Raw genomic sequence first — 21,592 nt, 5'->3', positions numbered from 1 at the left:
TGGAGACTGAGTAGGCAGTTCAATCTCCACTGGTACCCAATCAGTAATAGATGGGCCAAAGCTATCACTAATTAAGCAGCACACAGTGAAGAGAGAGAGACGGATCAACATATACCACCATCTCGTGGTTCCTAACCCTAACACAATATATTTAATGTCTGAAATAATTTGGCTTCTACGGTCGATATTCTTGAGTTTCCGGGACGAAAAACCCGAGTTTCCAGGAGAAAAAACCCGCTTGCCAGTGCTAGAGATCGACTAACTCGGTAACCGGTTCGAAAAAAAAGCCTCTAGTCGCTGATTAGATTCGAAAGCAAGTCCTTCGTGCGGTTAAGCGCTTGGTGTGCAAATGACTATAATATCTTAATATTTATCTGGAGATAAGTATTTGGCAGAACTTCAGAGAAGTGAAAAACAATCGGGAGGCATGTTTTTTTCGTCATATTTTTCCAAGACCAATCGTAATGATTCAATATGGATTACTTTTTAATTAGTTTTCAGTGTTTGTAGAGTGCTTTGCTGATGTTACATCTACTGCATACTGAATTTGGACCTCTCGTCTTTCCATTATATCAGTTTGAATTAGTGAAGTGTGTTAAGGTCCGAACTTGTTTGTGGGCACTAAATATTAAAAATCAATCTTCCCTGAAGTTTGCCAGGGAATGTTAGCACAGGTGACAGTATAACATCTTCTTTTTGAAGACTCCAAAGGATATCAAGCTTTGGGGGGGGCCGAAAACATTATGGATATGATGTGTTTTTTGCCAGTATAAGTAGATGTGAAAGTCAACCTGAGAAGAGAAGACTCATACTGACTGGAAATCAGAACATAGCAGTAAGAAGGAGTGAAGTGGGATCTTCTTGAAGGTAGTGAAACAAGACTATGCTTTGAGAGTATTGAAATTCACTAGATTATCTTCGCTCACTTGAGAATGGCAAGAAGATCAGTGCTTGAGAGACTGATTATCTATATACATAACACAAGGTTTCTTAAACGAAGAAGAGTAATGGAGAACACTGTCATCAGCAGAACAGGATTAGAGGTTACAGAGAAAAGATAACTGATGTATAGAGGGCATAGCGCGTTCGTGAGTGTAAAACCTTGGGTATTCCAGTATTAATAAAAAAATTGATGACAGGAAGCTATCCAACATGATATCGACAATGAACGATTGGAGAGAAAGTTGGCAATCTAATCATAAAGCACAAGAGGGTGACCATAAGATGGCAACTTGTTGAGATGACTTCGATGCCAGATATGAGAAAAATGGCTCTGGAAATATCAAAAATGACCACACGAATTTTTTTCTCTCCATTGCCTTTCCTCTGTCCTAAGATGGACAAGTTTACCAAGGAAGACTGTTGAAGAACAAGAATAGCAAAATCCATATTGGTGATCGCTAATTAATTGTTATATATATATATATATATATATATATACTAGGTGGATTCTCCCCCCCCCCCCCACACACACACTCCTGGCGACTACGGCGCCCAAACCCCGAGTTCTGGGCTGGTAAGCCAGTAAGCTGGTAAGACAAAAAACGTTTCAAATTTCGGCTTATCTTTTTATATATATAGAGTAGATATAGATCGCTAATTAATTGTTATATATACAGTATATATATATCTCGAAGGCATGATGGAGGGTGTATGGGTCGCAACGTTCCCCTTTCAAGGCACACTTTATCTTTGATGAGAGAAAAAAGTTTGCAGGAGCCTAATCTGGCGAATAGGGGAATGGAGGAATTCGCCAAATTTGGCTCTGTTCCGCCAAATCTGGCGAATGTGGTACAAACCTGGAACAAATCTTCCTCTTGTGCAATTCTCTCTCTAAGATTATTCTGACAGTTTCCTTACCGACACGAAGCTGTACAGCAAGTAGCCTAGTGTTATTTGCATGTCATGGGCAACAATTTTCCATTGCTTTCACCATTTTTATTTGCCCGTGCAGAAACTGGCGGTTCACAGAGTGGTTCATCCTCCAGGGAATCCCTCCCCTCTTTAAACGTTGGAAACCAGCGGAATACCTGTGCACGGCTCAGACAGTCGTGGCCGTAAAAATGTTTTAGGTCTTGGTACACTTCTGTAGTGCTTTTTCCTAAGTTACTGTAAAATTATATCGCAGGTCTTTGCTCCATGATGCAACTTCTGACACGCTCCGCTCACACACACCTTACTACGACTGCTGTCACACGAAAACTGCTGCAACGCCGACTCCAAAGTTGTACTTGCAATTACAACACACACTCTAGCGGTCAAAACTACAAACACTTTTATTACTTTTATTAAAATCACCTCACTGGCCATTATGGATCAAATGTGCATCCTCATATGCGCTCATATCCATCATGTATTTCAATGTAATATCAATGGTATTATAAGTTTAATATGCACTTCGCATCCATGATAACTTTGAGGTCTATAGACGTATTGGCCGGTAGCGTAGTTAAAAGGGCTGTCCTGTAAAATGTCTCATTACTTAACGGCACACTGTGTAGAACAGATGTTAATTCTGGCACACAACTGGAGGGACACCATCTGGATGGAAACATTAAGATTATTGAGGATTTTTACAATAATGGCGAAGGTCAGATGAGTAATGAAGTGGGCAGGGTGTGGTAGTTCTGGAGGTAGTCTGCATTGGTCATCTTAACAAGACTCGCAGGAAAATACCGATACCGAAATGCCTACTAAAAGCAGCATTAATGATCAAATGCCAGTTCAGTAGTCGCAAGGTCATTAAGACGTTTGTTGTGGATTTATTAATGATTTTCTTACGTTTGTTTCGGACGTTAATTTTGGCTTCAGCCATTGAATATATGTAGTATTTTTATCATGAACTGTAAGGCATGTTTTTTTCGAACCATGGCATGGTCAGAGGCGGAGAGGTTTACAGTGCAGCAGGAAATGAAGCCCCTCTTTCCGGTGAGTATTATTTCAGTTATTTCCTACGAATAGATATTTAGCTCAGGAGAGCTGAGACAGTATTCCGACCATGAAAAAAAGATGTGTGTTAATCCCAGAAGTTATTCCACTTAACCCGTAGTAGTGCCATTGGGTATGAGGCTGTGATTTGCAGGGAGGAGATCGATCTGTAAAAAAGGAGGCGTGAATAAAACTGATTACGATGATTGGAGTTGTCAAGAGGATGAAACATCTGCAGTGTGTTTGGAAAGAGGAGAGATGCTGAACTGATTTAAGAAAAAATTCACACTGTATATTGGAAAAGTTCCATGGTTTGTCTCTAGGGTGACACACCAAGTTTACACACAATCCTTACCCTACACATAATACGAACAGTCAAGTGTACAGATTTGGCGTTTGCATAAAAATATAGCTCATGAGTATGTTTACTTAAAACAGCTTAACAGTCAAAGTAACCAGAAATCATCTCATATTATGGACGGTTGGATATCGGCAGCAATATATAAATCACATTTTTGTAGATATTTTAAGTTAATGACAGTATTGGTGTTAATGCTATACGCCAAGGTTTCCAAAACTTTTTTTCCGTGGCCCGGTTATTTGAATACTTCATCTTGGTTACCCACTAAACTTTTTATGGCCAATAGGTAAAATAAAACAGATTTGAATGTTCATAGAGTTTTCATTTATTATTATTATAATAAAGAAGCATTTACTCTTACAAAAATATAAAGAAATTAAACTAAAGCCAAGTAATTTATTAATGAGAAGTGTGATGCAGTTTTTTGTTAATTAGAAACTTCAGGTTTGGAGGAAAAGATGATAACTTTATTCTTAAATCTTACTTTACCACGAACAAAGAGATGCGAAATTGCAACGCGGACGGAGTGTGTTTTTCGTCTCTATTAATTAAATTATTTATTCATTAGTCCCGAATAAACGCTATTTACTTGTATTTTACCATTTGGTAAACGTTGTTATACGCCATTGTGTGTGTGTGTGTGTGTGTGTGTGTGTGTGTGTGTGTGTGTGTGTGTGTGTGTGTGTGTGTGTGTGTGTGTGTTGAATACATCTAAAGAAAGTTGATACTTTCTTCAGATGCTTTAACACTTTCATTGCCAAGCTGAAAATTGGAATTTCGTGTGGTGGCCAAATTTTTTTAATTTTTTATTTAGTTAGCGACGTCCACGCGATAACGCGTGATCAGCCGTTTGGTGAGAACTCGCATCGCGTGATCGCGCGATATCGTTCATTGCCAAGCTGAAAATTGGAATTTCGTGTGGTAGCCAATTTTTTTTTTTATTTTTTTATTTAGTTAGCGACGTCAACGCGATAACGCGTGATCGGCCGTTTGGTGAGAACTCGCATCGCGCGGCAATGAACGTGTTAACAACAGGAATCTTATTTTGTCATTACTATACGCAGTTACACTTACTTTTTGGGAATAAATAAAGTAATAAAGTATGAGAGGATTTGTTTCTAATAAAAAAGGAAGATGATATTCCAAGATGCTCTGTCTTATTCGAAGTCCGCTTGCAAAATGTGTAAGAATATATTAGACTTTTTTGTATATCCTTATGTATATTTATTATTTGCACTTGCTGGATGGGTTTTTTTTTTAATTTAAATTTAACTGCGCTAAAGAAATGCGCCAATATTTTTATGCTTAAACGAAATCGTTTCTAGTGGCGAAATTTTTTGGAACAATTCGAAATTTATTATATAGTATGTTCAGCAAAATTTGTCAACTGATCAATTTTTGCTTCAATCAGACCTTTTAAGTAGCAAAAATGTCCAAAAGATTTGAAATAAAACAAATATAGTGCAATTTATTTTCTGTGTTAATTTTTTTTTATTTCCTACTTTTAGGTCCACCCACGAATGGTTTGAAACCTATTGTGGATGGGGAACACGTCAAAAATACTATGAAAATGAATAGTGTCACTATACAAGATGATGTTATGATTCTTATCTTTTTTACAATCTTAGATCCATCTCGTTTTATATTCAAGCAAGGTTAGAAACGATTGTCGACAGTCATGGACAATCTGTTGATAATATTATTGGGTTTATTTTGGCTTTATACTGCTTGAACACAAAGTGCCTCAACTTTAATTTTCAAACAAATTAAATTTAAAGAAAAAAAATTTTTTTTGGTGGTGGTGGTGGCGTTGACGGCAGATGGAGTTACCTGTTGACAGTACTAGTGTCGTTGTGTGTTAGAGGATTAAGTAGGGGAGAAGTGTGTTTTCCCACGATGAGTCATTGAACTCCTTGAAGGTGGCACATAAAAATAGGAATTTTAATTGTGACCCTAAATATCAAATTCGATTAAGCCAAGGAGGAATTATTATTTTAAAAAGTAGTTCAGTTATGGCGAAAAATTATTCAATAAATATTGTTGTTATCATTTCCTTTGAAATAAAAAGAGTTCTATCGAAAAATTATCAACATATGACAGGTTTAAAAATAAAAATTACTGTCCAAGTGATCATTTTTGATTGTCAATATTGCTGTCGTTTTTGCGAGAAATAATGTCTGATTCAATATTTTTTACAGTATTCAGGAAGCCCAATGATGGCGTTTCTGTAAGAATCCGAAGAAGTTGTTGTCAAAAGTTATAAGCATGATACATATGTTTTTTTAACCACTTTAACACGCTTCAGATGCTTCGATTGAAAGCAAAATGGAAACAATTCACCACCTCTGTACATTTTCCCATAACCTATTTTTCACCTGCAATTATTTTTTATATCCTCACTCATGAATTTTAACCCATTTCTTTTTCTCACTTGTATACAATTCGTTATTGTTATTAATACATATAACCCTTAACTAGCTTCCATTTACTTCGGCCCTCTTACTTTCCACTTCATGGAAGGTGTCCCGAGGTATTCTAGATCAAGCAAAACAGATTAACGTCTGCTCGGTCCAGAACATCTCAGGTCAGCGACCGAGAAAGGCACTAGCATCGACCGACGGATGCTGCGTTCTACGTGATCCCACAAAAGTTCGATGGAATTCAAATCAGGAGAATTAGTCCATTAGTCGACCAGGAGAGCACACTGAATACTTGAATATGATTTTCTCAACATGCTATGGGAGAAAAGTTGTCTTACTGGAAGAGCCAGATCGTGATCAAAGTATGTTTAGTGATGATGGAGAGACTCGGTGATACCCACGAGAACAATCTCCCTACAAGAATACCGCTAGAATCAGCCAACTGTGCAGTCTGGTTGGCCAAAACAAGTTGGATGGTAATAATGTCTTGGCTCATGAGTGCACATGCCAGCAGGGTCAATAATCTCCATGGCCCATATCCATTATTGTCCACTCTGTTCTTCAATGCACCCAATGATACCCTCCCACCTAAAACACGTTCCTCCTATGAGACCATCTCTACTATTGTCAACCTTATCAAGTCTTGTTTCCTGACCAAAACATTTCCACTTGCTCGGAGAAGAGGAATAAATGCTTGTCCTTTCTTTTTTCATATAATTCATTATCGCTGCTCTTCTACTAAACTTTGCAATAGTTAAAACGAGACAGTACACGCATTATCGTTCCCTCACACTTTTCTGCTGCACAATCTCTAACATTGTTCTGAAATCCTTTGGCATCCGTTTAACGTTGCCTCTCAAATTATTTGTGCCAACCATCACTATTATTTCATCCACTTTTTGTCCTCTTTATCCAAACAGCAATCCTCTGTATTGTTCCACTAGGCAAATGCTCTTCGAGTATTTATTCTGCTTATCTTGAATCATCCAATCACCATGCATTATGCATCTCATACCTTCAGGTACACTAAACACTGGCGTCCTCACTCTTTCGTATACACTCGCATTTCTCTCCCACTTGCATTTCTTTTTCTCATCTCTCTCTCTCTCTCTCTCTCTCTCACTGCATCTTATTTCCTCTCTTTACCTTATTGTATCATCGCGACTTTTTGTCACCTATTCCTGTTCATGTTGCATTCACCTACCCTAATCACAAGCCTCTTAATCTCTCTATCCATCGGCCTGAACTCAACCTCTCTCTCTCTCTCTCTTCAGACATTGTAGTTCAGACAGCGTAGGGTCAGAAATAAAACTCCAGCTCTGCAGAAAAAAAATTTCAGAACGAGCATTACTACTCAATGGACGAAATAACTTCACTTCAGCCTAGTCTGCGGAATAGAGACTAGAATCAGTTGAAGATCGAGCGTCGATGCTTCTTCTCTCTATTTGCAACATCAGGTTCCTTCCAAATGACCTGTAGTAGCATTTTCTACTAATGTTTATGGGTTTAGGAGGCTCTCCAAATTATACCGAACACCTAGTTTGATGTCTGTTATGTCCTGTATAATGACATTATATAGATGATTTCGATGACATAGATCGAGGGACTGATGCTTATGTATCTCTGCCATTGCTTTGAAGTGAGAATGGAAGCCAACTAAACTAACACTAACAGGAATGGTGACTAATTATTGCCAATGACTATAAAAAGGTTACACCTCCAAGGGGTCCAAAGACTCATCACCGGAGAGCATTCTAGTGTACTCCGCTACAAACTTCTCGCCGTCTTCCCTACTATTTAATTCTTCAAATACCACCTACGCCATTTCCCATCCATCACCACCACCAACAGTATTTTTGTCTGTAAACTGTGCGTGTTCTAGTGACCGATTTTCCTGTACGTGGGATGAAAAACCCGATTTCCGGAAAGGAAAAAACCTGCTACTTATTATGAGATCAGCTATCTCACCTTCAACTAAAAGAAACCATATAAAGATTCCTTTCGTCACGATGAGAATTGAATTCAGGTGTTTTCCATTCGAAGGGAGCAATGTATCGTCGTTCTTTCAATTGCGCAACAGAGGCTTTCATGCATAATAAAACACACGTAACGCCATCCTAAAATTCTGTATCTTCACTGAGTTATGATCATGCGATCGTGACGAAATTCTGCACATTTACGATCTTATTGTAAAATAAATAAAAATGGATGGAAACTGCAAACATTACCCAACTGTTTGATTCCTTTACTGCAATCATAATGATGGCAGTAAAATTTAAAATCATATAGTCACCAAACTACACAGTGTTTGTCTCATTTTTCAAGTAATATGCTTTACAATTACTAAAACCAAAGCAAATTTTCATGTCGATAGCCATTCGCCTGACACCTGGTGCAGAGAACACAAAACTTATTCCAGTTCAATCCTGCACTAAAAAATCACAGAAAAATTTACAGAGAGATTTTATTTGATAATGCATTTTTTTTTACTTCAAAAGTCATAATGTACTTCAGTTTATAAGGTGCCATTAAAAATAATTAAAAACAAGATCGTAAATGTATCATAAATCCATTTACTCATGAATCAAAAAGCCATGTTATAACCAAGTGCATAAGTCAGTCAACAAATGTCATTTTCTGTATTAATTCACTGTCAGAGTACGCAGAAGATATCTTTTGCATACGGGCACTAATGAGAAAAAATATTTTATTTAAGTTAATTAAGATATTTAAAAAAAATATGTGTAAAATTCGTTTTATTATAGTCATCTAATTTATTTATTTTATTTCATAATTCTTTAGTATCTATTATTTATTTATTTATGCATTTCAACTAATGCTTTTCATGGATGATCGACAACGGTGTCGCACAGTATAATAATTATTTATTAAACAACATACTAATTGTGCAGTGTAAAGAAATGGGTGTTAAACATTCAAAATATTTTATTTAAGTTGATGGAGATATTTTAAAAAAAGCGTGTAAAATTCAGTTTTTACAGGCATCTAATTTATTAGTTTTATATTTTTAGTATCGTACTTATTTATTTATGCATTTTAATCATTATTATAATTAAAATTCGACTAATGCTTTTCACGGATGGTTGGCAACGGTGTTGCAGCGCCAAAGAATTATTTAATACGCAGTAACATATTAATTGTGCTCGGTAAGGAAATGGGTATTAAAGATTCCCATAGTGTTCTAATGTCACTTATGAAAATTTCCAAAAAAAAAAACCCTGTACAGATACAAATGTTAGTTGTGATTCAGCGGATATTTCCGAAGCAGGACGCGGGCGTCAGCCTAGTACCGCAGACAACTGCTTACTACTTATTTCCTTGTCGCGATTCTTGGTAATTGAAATGAAAGAGAGAAAAGGCACGCGTCTATACAAATCTACGCCACTTGCACAACCGTGTTAGCTATTGATGGTGCACAGCAGCGGCAGATTGAAGTGCCACAAAAGAAGAAGAACAGGTGATCATTTCCAGTAAGCTGACAACTCTATGCTTTTTTCTATGAATATTTTGCTATCGTTATTTATAAGCATTTTGTGTTATTTACGTGATTTTGTTGTCAATATTAATATATTTTAATTAATTAAATTTAATTAATATATTTATTGTCTAAAAGTAATATATAGAAAAAACTTAACTAATAATATTTTCGTATGAAGCAATTTATTTATTAATTTATATTTTTAGTCCTAATGTGACCAAAACTGAAATCTCGTTTGGTAAATATCGGTATACTAGTTTACAATAATGCACGTTCAGATTCTCCACATAAGCACACGTGGGCGCACGTGTTTATCATCGTCATATATAGATAAATGCGGAGGAGATGGGAGACAAAAAATTGAATTGCCGCTGCTGCGGTGATAACCAGAAAATGTGATTTATTTAAGAGCCAAAAGAATAATAATAAATATCGAGCGGAACGTTTTTCTAAGTGTTTCTTTGGAGTATTAGAATAAGATGATTAAAAAATGGGAACGAGCATATACAGTTTCTACTAATATTTTTAGTCAAGTAAGATAACTGATCTGCATTATTTAACAGGCAAATGTAAATCTAACTTAAACAGTTTGGTTTGTTGTTGTTGACGGCATTTCTATTCATTTTTTGAGAGCCTTTATCTACTTGAACATTAAGGGGGGGGGGGGGGGAAGCTAAAGCCCTAAAAAACAGAACAGACTAGGAGAATTAAAATGATATAAAAGATACATGAATAACGAAGTAACACAAAAATTAACTTAAGGAGCAAAATAGAAAATAGAAAATCGCCAGGATGGCATAAACTACTAATTGTACTTGCAGTTTAAATTTGTAGTTGGGGGGGGGGGGGGATTGATGAGAACTGCAAAATGGACCTTATCTGACTACGAAAGATATGAAAATATATTTAAATATATTATTATTATTATTATTATTATTACTACTACTATTATTATTATTACTTGGTTTGTAAATTGGATTTTGTATGTGCATTGATTGACGCTATATATATTTACAGTGTAGGAAGCCTATTTGTTCCTCCATTTTTTCAACGTATCCTTGACTAAAGACGCAGTTATATTTTCAAAGCGTGAATATATTGAGCTAAGCACAGTAACCAATAGTGTCATTGCAATGTCTCGAAACCTCACAGTATGAAGACAGTAAATTTCTCAGAGGATACACATAAATGTCATCACGCTATAGAAATTTCCTGAATTTGAAATTGCTCCATACATGATCGAGATTTTATTCTTCTCGGTTTTTTATTTTTTCGTTTTTTACATCCGCAATTATTTTAAATTCACTTGATTACTCGTGAGTGTAAGAACGTGTGAGCTCGCAAAACGTAGTTTCTGAAGTTATTTTATTAGCGTTACAAGGCGTTGATAAGACCCCCCTTAGAATGGTGCACAGGTCTGGTCGCCTGGTTTCCGTTTTGATTCTGATATATTGGAGAGAGTACAAAGGAGATTGTTATAAAGATATCAGGATTGTGGAATACTAATTATGAAGACAGACTGAGAATTTGAGGACTGCAGACACTAGCAAACAGGAGAAAGAGGGGTGATATAATTGAGACTTACAAACTTCTGAAAGGGTCATACACAGGGGTGTAGTCAGGCAGGGCGAAGCCCTGGTACTTTTTTAAAACTATCAAAATTTTTAAATTCATTATAATAAATTATAATAATGAGATTTATAATGCATTTCCAGCTTTCGGTCAAAAAATAGCAGCTTCGTTTAGGACTACACTCCTGGTCATACAGGATTTCAATTGAAGGAATTTTTCAATTTATGGAGGGTGCGGAAAGGACGAGAGGGCGTCCATGGAAGATGAGAATGAATGCTGTAAGGAAGAGTGGGAGGGCTAGATTTTTCTCTCAAAGCGTGATTAGAATGGATTGCCATTGGATGTTGTGAGTGCAAGCAGTGTGAATGAATTCAAGAATAAGTATGATAGCAGGTGTGCGTAGTATTTGGCCTCCCTCGATGAGTCTCTGACTCCCTGGTGGTCTCTCTTAATAATAATAATAATCGACAGTCTCATACCGAGATCTTTGAACCTCTTCAAATTAAAGAGGTAAGAAAGAGTCAAGGAAATCGGAGTCTTTCCAGACCAACCAAGTACACTCATTTCAGTAGTTTATCCTTAAGTGAAAAACACATTCAACAGGGAAATACGATATGGGTATTGTGACATGACCCAGAAAAAGTTTTATAGGAACACGATAGACATTACCACAATGGACTAATCTGATGGAATTGCAGTAATTAATCGTTCTGGGATAGAATACAATATCGGTGGAGTATTTCCTGAACCTCGTAAAACCGTTGCCCAATAGTATTAGCCTGTTCTGAAGGGTCGCGGTGGTTTAGTTTATTTAGAGGCACCTCAGTTGATTAGAAACATCGATTTAGCTGGACATCTCTAATAAACTTGAAGTGGCTTGAAAAGTTCCATGTTTGGTCAGTGGATTATATAACTCCACTTCATCGTTCTAAGGGTGAGTCCCTTCAGCAATGGAGAGTTCCCTTTTCCAGGCCTCCCTATTTCCTTCTTTAGTAGCTTATAACTTCCTTGGGTTAACCTAACCATCTCTTCTAAGAATGTAAAAGGTATATTTCGGCCGTCCTCTGCTTCTCCCTGCTATCTTCTCTTGTAATACAGTATGTTTGTTGTCTCCATACGTGTCCCAGGAATTTCGTTTTTCTTTCTATGATTGACTTTCAATACTAGGCTCTCTTATATCACGCAAGACTTCTTTATTTTTCCCCCCCTTCCTTCTCTTCACTCCGACAGTACATTTCAAATGCTTCAAGTCTTTTGTTGTTATACTCCAAGTCTCACAAACCCATATAAGAATAGGCTCCAAATAAATGATTTTATACATTTTTATAAGTTTTTCTTTTCTATGTCTTTACTTATCTTACCGTACTGAATGGTCTCTTTTTCTTTAATACGTCTTTTGCCACAATTCTTCAGATTTCCAACTTACATGTTCCGTCTTCTTCAATAATTCCTCCAAGACATGATTTTGCTTGTTTAATTCTTACTTCTAATCATTATCTATCTTATTCTGTTCTTTTGAATCAGTCGCCATATTTTAGTTTTTGCTGCATTTATTTTGAGTCCATAATCATATACAACATCATCCGTCCTAGATAATATCTGTTTTAAATCATATTCTTTCTCCTAATACAGGTGTATCATCAACAAAGCGTATCATTTATCTGCACTCCACCCAGTTATCCCCCCATTAATTTATTCTTTTATTACCTTCAGTGCATTCCCTATGTACAGGTTGAAAAGTAAAGGTTATAATGTGCCCTTCTCTTAAACAATTCTTAACTTCTGTAGTTGCTTCATTTTCCTGTATTCATATCTTTATTTTATGGTTGGCATACAATCTCTTAATGTCTATAGTTGATTCCCGTTTCCTCCATTATCTGACGGAGGGGGGGGGGGGAAGGATTCACATTTAAAAAAAAATAATAATAATATCTGGCTGTCAATAATAACAGCTATCCGAAACCAAATATACAGTAGCTTGGTCGTCCTTCGTTAACCCAACTCCAAATTTGCTATTATATCGCTATTCCTTTGGCGTGATGAAAATAAAATTGCAGCCATGTATGAATGTGTTTTACTTTTCTAACTGCCAATGTGAAATTAAAACTATTGAGATAACTGGAAATTAAAGAACGGAACAGTTGTGGTTCACTGCAATAGAAATTGAAAACTAAACAGTATTGAATTGCCCGTAAAAATAAACAAACGTATAAAAGGCAGTTTCATTACCAAAAATCCGCAAACAGTCTATTCAAACACGAAACACAGCAAAATGCCACATGAAGTGAAACTTGTCTTAATTTGTCCACTCTTTAGGAAATAATCTACACTACGCTGTCTATAATATATATTAAACGAAGCATAACTGTAACAGGCTAGCTGATTGCTTGATATCATGCAAAGCAACCAAGGCCATCACTACCCGTGTGTGTAGAATGGCTTTCATTTGAAGGTTTTGCGTAAGAACACGTCTCCAAGAAGAAAACCCCTCCCACGTGTATATGATACAAGCAATTTAACACCATAAGTTGAAAGCCTTTATAACATTTCTTTGTGTCTTACACTGGATTCGAATCCACTTCTTACCAAAGGGGCTCTTCTTCTTCTCAAAACCGCACACAGTCTTAAAATTTCCATATATCTAAAACATCTCTTAAAGCTATGAAACGAATCTTCAATTCAGATTATAGAATTGACTTCACCACTCGCCACAAAATACCAAATATAGTAAAACATAGAACCACAATAGCTCAGGAAAACATGCCATAATGTTGTCTATAAATTTGACTATCACTCAGGATGCAATACCTGTTATAATTCTACTTCGTTTTATAAAGTCTCGCTTAAATGAACATTATCATCCTCATCATGCTTGTCAAGGATTTAGCCTGTTCCTGACCTTAGAAGTCATCGTTGAAAGAGGACATCCTGGTTTTCTTTTTCCTAAAGGTTTATAATTTAAAACTTGTTTTGGTAATCTTTCTGTTTTCATTCTTTGAACGTGTTCCATCGATTTATGTTTCTATTTTTTAATTTTTTCTATTACTGGTTCTTGGTTTAATTCTTTCATAATTTCTTCGTTTCTTTTGTGATCAAATAGGGTATACTTTGCAGTTTTTCTCATAAACTTCATTTCTGCTGTTGTTAATCTTTGTTTGTCTTTTTGTTTTATTGTCCAGATTTCGCTTTCATACATTAAGACTGGTAGGGCTAATGTATTGTATACTTTTAGTCTCGTTTGTTTTTGAACTAGGTTTGGTTTAAATATAGAGTAAATTACTCCTGTTATTTTTAAATATTTTGCAATCTTTACGTTTATATTTTTTGATTTTCATATGTGATCGTACATCCTAGGTAGTTAAATGAATTCACCTGTTCTAAGATCTTGTTATCTATTACTATATCTTAGTTCCTGCTGGATCTTGTCCTTTAAAGGCCATAGTTTTTGATTTTTCTGTTGATATTATCGTACAATAATCTTTGGCTATCTCATTTAGTTCTAAAATAGCTTTCTGTAAGTTATCTACAGAATTTGTAATTATTATTTGGTCGTCGGCAAAAGGGAGAGTGTTTAAGTTCACAGTAGGAGAAAGTTTAATACCTTATGGAAAATTTTATTCCATTTTATTATTATTTCATTTAGATATAAAGAGTTATTGAAAGAGACATTCTGTCGGACTCCTTAGTTTATCTCTCTCGTATATGATAGCTCGTGATTTAATCTTATTTGTATTTGATTATTTTCATATATACTTGTGATAGCTTTTAGGATATTATTTGGTATTTGTCTTTCTTTTAATATGTAAAATAAAATGCTTCGTTTAACTTTATCAAATGCTTTTTCAAAGTCAATAAATGTTGTAATATGTGTTTTTAAATTACATTCTCTTCTTTTTATGTTATTAATTTTAGGCAGAAAGTCGGGTCTATTCATGATCGTCCTTTCCTAAATCCATTCTGTACTTCTAGAATAAAGTTTTCGGAATATTTCATTAGTTTGTTATTTAAGATTCTGCTATATATTTTGTAACAGTAATTGAATATACTGATACCTCTATAGTTTTTAGAGTCATCTCTATTACCTTTTTTAAAGATAGGAATCACAATTGCTTTTTTCCATTCTATTGGCGGGATACTAGTTCAATAAATTTTATTTTAAAATAATAGGAGTCTTTCTTTGAATCTTGTTCCTGCATATTTATATAGTTCTGAACCTAGTTTATATTCTCCAGGTAATTTTCCGTTTCTTGTTTCTTTTAGGCTGATTTCTAATTCTTCTTTAGTTATTTCCTTTTCATTTTCATTAAATGTTTGCTACTGAACATTATCGATTTCCAAGAAAATTAAACCAAATTAAGTTGTTCTGAATTTCTAGCAATAAGAACCATCCAACGTGCTATTATACACAAAAAGACCCTATTTAATGTCCTTCCCTATCACAATTAAAAAAAAGTTTAATAATTTTTTATAAAAAACCACGCGGCAAGCTCACAGTTTTTTACTATTTATATCTGATGATGTTTTAAACAAAATTAAAATTAACCGAAGTAGATTTTCCAGTAAATGAAGATAATAACGTAGACAAGTATTTAGAAACTTTATGTGGGACAGCCGATATAATCAAATAAATCTACTCCAGTCAGCCTTCCAGGTATCTGCCAGATCCCCTGCTCCTGTGGTTTCTCTTGCTTTAATCAGCCTGGTAGATCTGTAGCTATCTTTCGTGAAGAACATAAATCTTATATTCAGTATTTGTACTGAGAATGGCTATGGCACTTAGCGAAAGTTTTGCAGTTAATAAAAGTTTTCGTCTTTAATTTTTAAGTATATCAGCTTTCGTACCTATATTAAAACATTCATTTATAAAGCCAAATAGCATATCTTGAACAAAATTAGCTATTATCCTGTTAGTTCTTGGAAAGCAAGTTCATCAGAGACCACGTTATTTACGCTAGGGGAAGAAAAAAAAAAAGATTCTTATTGTTCAACCGAGTGCAGCGTTGCATGAGCTTTTCCACACTCGCGTATTCCCATTTGGTCTCTAAATTATACTAATCGTACATAATTCAAGTACATTTTATGTCTAACGAGAATGATTTAAATGGTTAACAAATTAAAGCACAAAGCAGGAAGCGTGCGCGATTGCTTTAATGTAATTTGAGTTGAAAGACAGTACGCTCGATTCGCGCCCTATTGCTATTTTATTTGGACCTACTAGTTTTATAAGCAAGTGAGACGAATTTTATTAGTTTTTACTACTCTTAAAAATGGCGGCGAAAACCCATCGTAACAAGGCAGTGTCTAAAGCTGAAGTTGTTGCTACTGAGGAGAGCGTTTGTCCTGATGAACAAAAGTGCTTGTGCAGTGATGATGATAATTTATCTGAGGATAAGTTGACATTAGAAATAGCTCGATTAAAAGAAATTATTGGAAAATCGAGCAGGGAATTGGAAAAGGTGGAAAAACGTTTGACTAAACTTAGACAGGATAAGAAAAAGGATCAGAACAAGAACAGGCAGGTACGTACCGAACCTGGTAATCAAAACATCAATAACAACAAGGTAAGTCAGTTAAAATTAAGAAAAAAGAGGTGCAAATTTTAAAATTTGCACCTCTTTCCCTCGGCAAGGGCAAATTTTAAAATTTGCCCTTGCCGAGGGAGTCACCACTTCTAGTTTCCCGCTAACGAAAATTAAAAATATGACAAACGTAATTGAAAACCAAAAAAGTAAAACAAGATGGTAGTTGTGTTAATTACTAATAATTTAAGTGGCGACAAACATAATATGAGAGAAGATATGAAAGGTCTGCTTGAAGAAGAGAGAAAGAAATGTGAAAGAGTAAAAATTGTAGGATTACTACCTAGATATGACAGTACTGAGTTAAGGAGGGCGTTGATAGCAAATAATTTCACGTGCAGGCTGTGTAGAAGATATGGATGCGAGTTTTTATATGTGTGGGGTGTGTTTGATGGCAGAAAAGACTTGCATAAGAAGGTTGGCCTGCACTTGAATTCATTTGGCATCAGAAGCCTGGAGAAATTACTTCTTGGTATGAGGAAAACGAGAAAATTCTTAATGAAGGAAAATACTGTATTTGGTTGGTATATTACAACCCCGTCCATATTAATAACAACCTGAGTTACAGCCTGCCAGACTCTCACACCTCCACCATTCAATATTGGCGCTCTCGAGACTTTATACGCACGCATGTGCATAATGATACAGTCAGAGTTCATTCTCCTATTTAAACTCTAGCCTTTATGCTTTTCAGTGTTAGATAGGTTACTGTGCTTTTTAAAAAAACAATTCCTTTTTCTCAAGTTCTTAAAAGAACTGGGCGATGGACTGAGTCCTTGACTCTTTATCCCGTCATCTGAATGAAGTAAATCTGAATGGACAGTGTTATTGAGCTAAAAAGCTCTAGTCATGGCTGGGTAACGGCAATAGCCGAGCCTCAGTTTAAACTTCATTGGCTATAGCATTGCCATTTGTCACCCTGGAAGTCCTAAAAAGGACTTTCCGGGAATCAGGTGTTCATTCCCCTCTAAGATCACTCTCTCCCAAAACAATTCCTTTAGATTGGTTACTGGTATTTATATGTTTATCTCACACCTGATGAAGTCTAAGTTTAGACGAAACTAGTAGTGCAATTAAAGTTTTTTTATTTAAACCTCGGTTCTAGTCATTATTTTTTTTTTAAATATGATATTAAACCGAGTAAATCTTCATAATATATAAATGTTATGGATTTGTGATGTGGTTAGGCCATAATTTAGTTTTTTATTTTTAAAATTTCTAGATTTACGTATTCTGAAGAAAAAAACCCAGCTAATGCCTTTTATTCCATTACACAAAGTAGGCGAGGCCGTTTTAGACATATTTAACTTTTGTTGAATGCTGGGCAGTTTCATATTATGCATTAAAATTGCATAATACTTATGCAGTGTTCAAGATATCATTAATGCTACTGCCCAGCGCTAACTAATTATAATTAATTAATGATAATTAATTATTATTAATGTTACTGCGCAATAGACCGTCTTGAAATGAAAAAGCAATATATTTTTTCGGACTCTTGTTATCTACAGACCAAAGCAGAACCGTCTTTTCCTCCAAAACCATTTCTATTGCTATTCTTATTTAGCAACAGATTTAAACAAGCCCAAAAATCACTGAAGATATATAAAATAAAAATAAAAATAAATGTTATAAACCATGCACTATATTCGTATTCACATTCTTGGTTTGTGACGTCATATATCATCATAGCAACGGAATCTAAAGCCGTTTCGCGCATGTGCGCTGTACACATAATTTTGCGTTGATTTAATTTTTCCATTACAATGAAATAATGGAAACAACAACTTAATACCAACTTAAAAAAGCAGAAGGCCTATAATATGTTTAATTCAATATAGTGTATATTCTTCAAAATATCAAAATTAATTTAAAATCGAAGTCAGGAAGAATTATTATTATTTGGAATCACTCTGTCAATAAAAATGGTCCTAATATAGCAAAAAAAAAATTATAATTTTCAATCGTTCTGCTAACAAAAACGGATGTATACAAAAAATAATAATAAATAAATAAATAATGAAGCAGTCTTAAACCTATAACTGATTAACATCGAAAAACAATTTCTCTGCACTGTATCCGTTTGGTCAATCAAATTTCACGTATAATTGCAACACAATACGAAACTTCTCAGTGGCGAATTTTGGGATGTCAATATTTGTTATTTTCGTGACAACTGTCAAGATGTGTGTTGACAAAGTTACGTTATATATAACTCTACGGGATTGTTTTAATCGTTTTAGTAGTCAGCTCTTCTCATACAGGGGTTGCTGTATGGTTTTTATTTCCGGGAAAACTCAGGCTGTTTATCATCCCTGAAAGTAGGCAAACCGGACAGACGAACACACGCAGTTAACAGACATTAAAAATAAAAGAAAATAAAGCTGATATAGAAAAACACTGGTCACAATTGCCTGCCTAATTCAGAATACCAAATCAAATACCTTTATTGCGTGATGATATTCCCTTAAAAATCCCATGACTGTATGCAAGTTGTAGCATGTTTTATGACACTTCGAAATGCTTTCAGGTGCATTTTACAAAGTGTGAAAGCACCTATATGGGTCGTTTTGTCAGTATACATTCGTACGAATGCTATATTTACTTCTGGTTGTATACATTTTACAGAAATGTAGTATTTGAAATCATTAGAAAAAATGTCCAGGCACTCCAAATTTTGAATCAATCAGATCAGAACTTTTTCAGTCTACAAACAGAAAGGCGTGTCTAAATTATATACCGCATGTCGAGATACCCTTACCAAGATGTCTCAGATCACGAGCTTTGTTCGTTATCACACGCACATAAGATATTCTGAAGGCAGTGTAACTTTGATGTGTACCTTCCACGTTCCAGGGCGTATTCCACTGAGCGTGGGAATATCTGTAATATTTTCAGCGTGAGTAAATCTGATTAATGTCTTACAAATATTACACTGTTATATACTGACGCTGTTATTATTGATTGATTATATGAAATACGCATTAAATATGAAAAGGAATCGAAGACTGTGTTTGTAGGAAATCCGTGCTAGAGATGTTTACTACAAGTGACGAATATTTTTCGGCAGAGAAACACGAGTCAGTATGACTTTGCATATACGAGCCATGAATGAGTGGGTGGTCTTCGCTATTCTGACACAGAAACCAGGCTCCTATTTAATACGCACACGTCACGGCAATAAATTGGCCATTATCGCCCTCGGTATCCACCTGGACAGGCTAGAGTGCACAAGGATCTCGTAAATCGATAAACAACATCGTTTCCGACTGTCATCTCAATCCGGGAACATCAAAATTCCCACTCGGAAAATAAACAAAAGTAAGTTACTCGCCATCCTCTTTCCTAGCGACACATTTTCAAGAACTGTGACAAGAAAACGAATTTGTAATTACTAACAAGCGATCATCCGTGGCACTTTCGGGCTTTTACAGCACCACAGCCTGCCAAATGTCCTTGCCTTCAGTAACCTTACTGTTTACTAGGATAAGACGGTTAGTGAACATATCTTTCGTGTAAATTACGTGTATTCTTCTCTACTACTTACATATCAATCCAGCTAACCCACCTTCAGTCGAAAATTCCCAATAAAAGGTTGTTCGCGTCATATACAGGATTCGAACCAACCCAGATCTTTCCAATGGCATCCTTGCTGCTGACTGTGCTACGGAGGCTCGTTAAGTATGGGAGAAATTTATTAGAAGAAGAAATTATAAAATCGTGCACTTTGCGATTGCAATCTTGTATAGTGAGACCCTTTATAGAACCGATTTTGTCACATGTACTGAAGACTGTTTACTTCTTGCCAATCATAGCATACAATTTTGTAAAAGTAGTCCACTTGAGATCAAAATGAGATTAGACAGATTTTAGTAACAATTCTTTTTTTTTAACATCATCATTCCCACACACGACAGGCAGCAGGATTGCTAGCAAATAAATGCCTTAAATCAACCTTAAATCCAATCCAGCAGCTAGTGCAGAACAATTACAATTATTCAACCGTTTTCTGTCAATAAGAATGATAAAAGTGACGTAATTCAACTCTCTAATGCTTTTCATTCTGAAGGTAGACCCACTCTCTTGTGGTGGTTGTGGGGGGGGAGTTCCACCCACCTCCAAAATGGAGTAGATGGCGCTCTTTCGAAACCCTAACATTTCCAGAGATCTGTAGGTAGCCAGATTCGTCCTCTTACTATTCTCCAATGTTTGGTGCATTCCAAATCCTCGTCCAATTTACTTTGTTAAGTCTACATTACAGCCGTATGTGACATTTTCATTTATTGAAGTGCTACTGGCCATTGATGCCATCTGTTCACGCCTCTAATCTTCATCAGGATTCTCATACCAGAGGTCTACAGTCTCTGATCAAGTGTTTTATTTCTAACTCAACTCTCAGATCCATAAGCTAAAACTGGATTGAACAACGTGGTATACAAAATATTTTTGTTTCTTCTTAATGTTGCTTGCTATGGTTGGAGATTATTATTTTTCCAATAAGTATTTTTTTAATATCACTAGTAAAACGTATATTTACCACATACTCAAAGATCTTTTCTTGTAGGTGATGTTTTATACGATGCAGCATCGCACCCGCAGCATTGACCACGAATCCAACGTCCAGGAGTTCTTCGTCAAACTCAAAGAGGCACACTACAATGCCGTTTTCAAGCATGTAAGTTATTCGTTTACATAAATCAGATTTTTACGAGAAGAAATTAGAAAACTTCGTGCTTGAAAGTCTTTATTATATCGTAGATTGATTTGTTTTTACTTCAATTTTAAAAGTTCTTCTCGTATTAAATTGAATTCGAACTCCGATTTTTTCCAACCAAAATGATCTACGAAGGCGTCCCTAACTTCGAGTGGTTTATTGACATTTATTTTAAATAAGGAATGAAAATATCATCTTCAACTCCCTACTGTTCTATTATATCCTTATTTGAGGGAGGAAACCTCGTGCTAAAATAAATAAGTACAATATACATGAATACATTTGTAGAGGATCATAGACTTCGGTCCCCAGTGTGTTTTCCAATTTGTCAGATTATGCTGGAGCCTTCCAACGTGAACTGTTTTGTAACATAATAATATCAATATAAAAAATTCAAATTAGTCACGTGTGTCATTAGACACATGCACAGGAACGACTCGTGCATAGGTACTGCAGAACTGCAGCACCCCTCAATTTTTCTTGATATATAAATATATTTATTAATTTATTTATATTTGC

At 35.4% G+C, this 21,592-nt stretch overlaps 1 protein-coding gene across 1 annotated transcript in view; it reads left to right on the top strand.

Moving 5' to 3' along the window:
• The first annotated feature begins 9,067 nt into the window (after window positions 1–9,067).
• LOC150095760 (protein unc-13 homolog D-like) overlaps window positions 9,068–21,592 on the top strand; it is a 66,727-nt gene continuing 54,202 nt past the window's right edge. Inside the window, exons 1-2 of the mRNA XM_090409839.1 lie at window positions 9,068–9,200; window positions 20,924–21,034. Of these exons, the coding sequence (XP_090265965.1) occupies window positions 20,927–21,034 (108 nt within the window). The 5' untranslated portion in view covers window positions 9,068–9,200; window positions 20,924–20,926. The remainder of the gene's footprint in view (window positions 9,201–20,923; window positions 21,035–21,592) is intronic.

The sequence above is a fragment of the Typopeltis vanoorti genome, chromosome 20, assembly GCF_054136105.1.
Source record: "Typopeltis vanoorti isolate ZY-2024b chromosome 20, IOZ_Tvanoo_1.0, whole genome shotgun sequence".
Lineage (NCBI taxonomy): Eukaryota > Metazoa > Arthropoda > Arachnida > Uropygi > Thelyphonidae > Typopeltis > Typopeltis vanoorti.
Note: the sequence above shows the minus strand (reverse complement) of the source record. Positions and strands in the feature narration are given on the sequence as shown.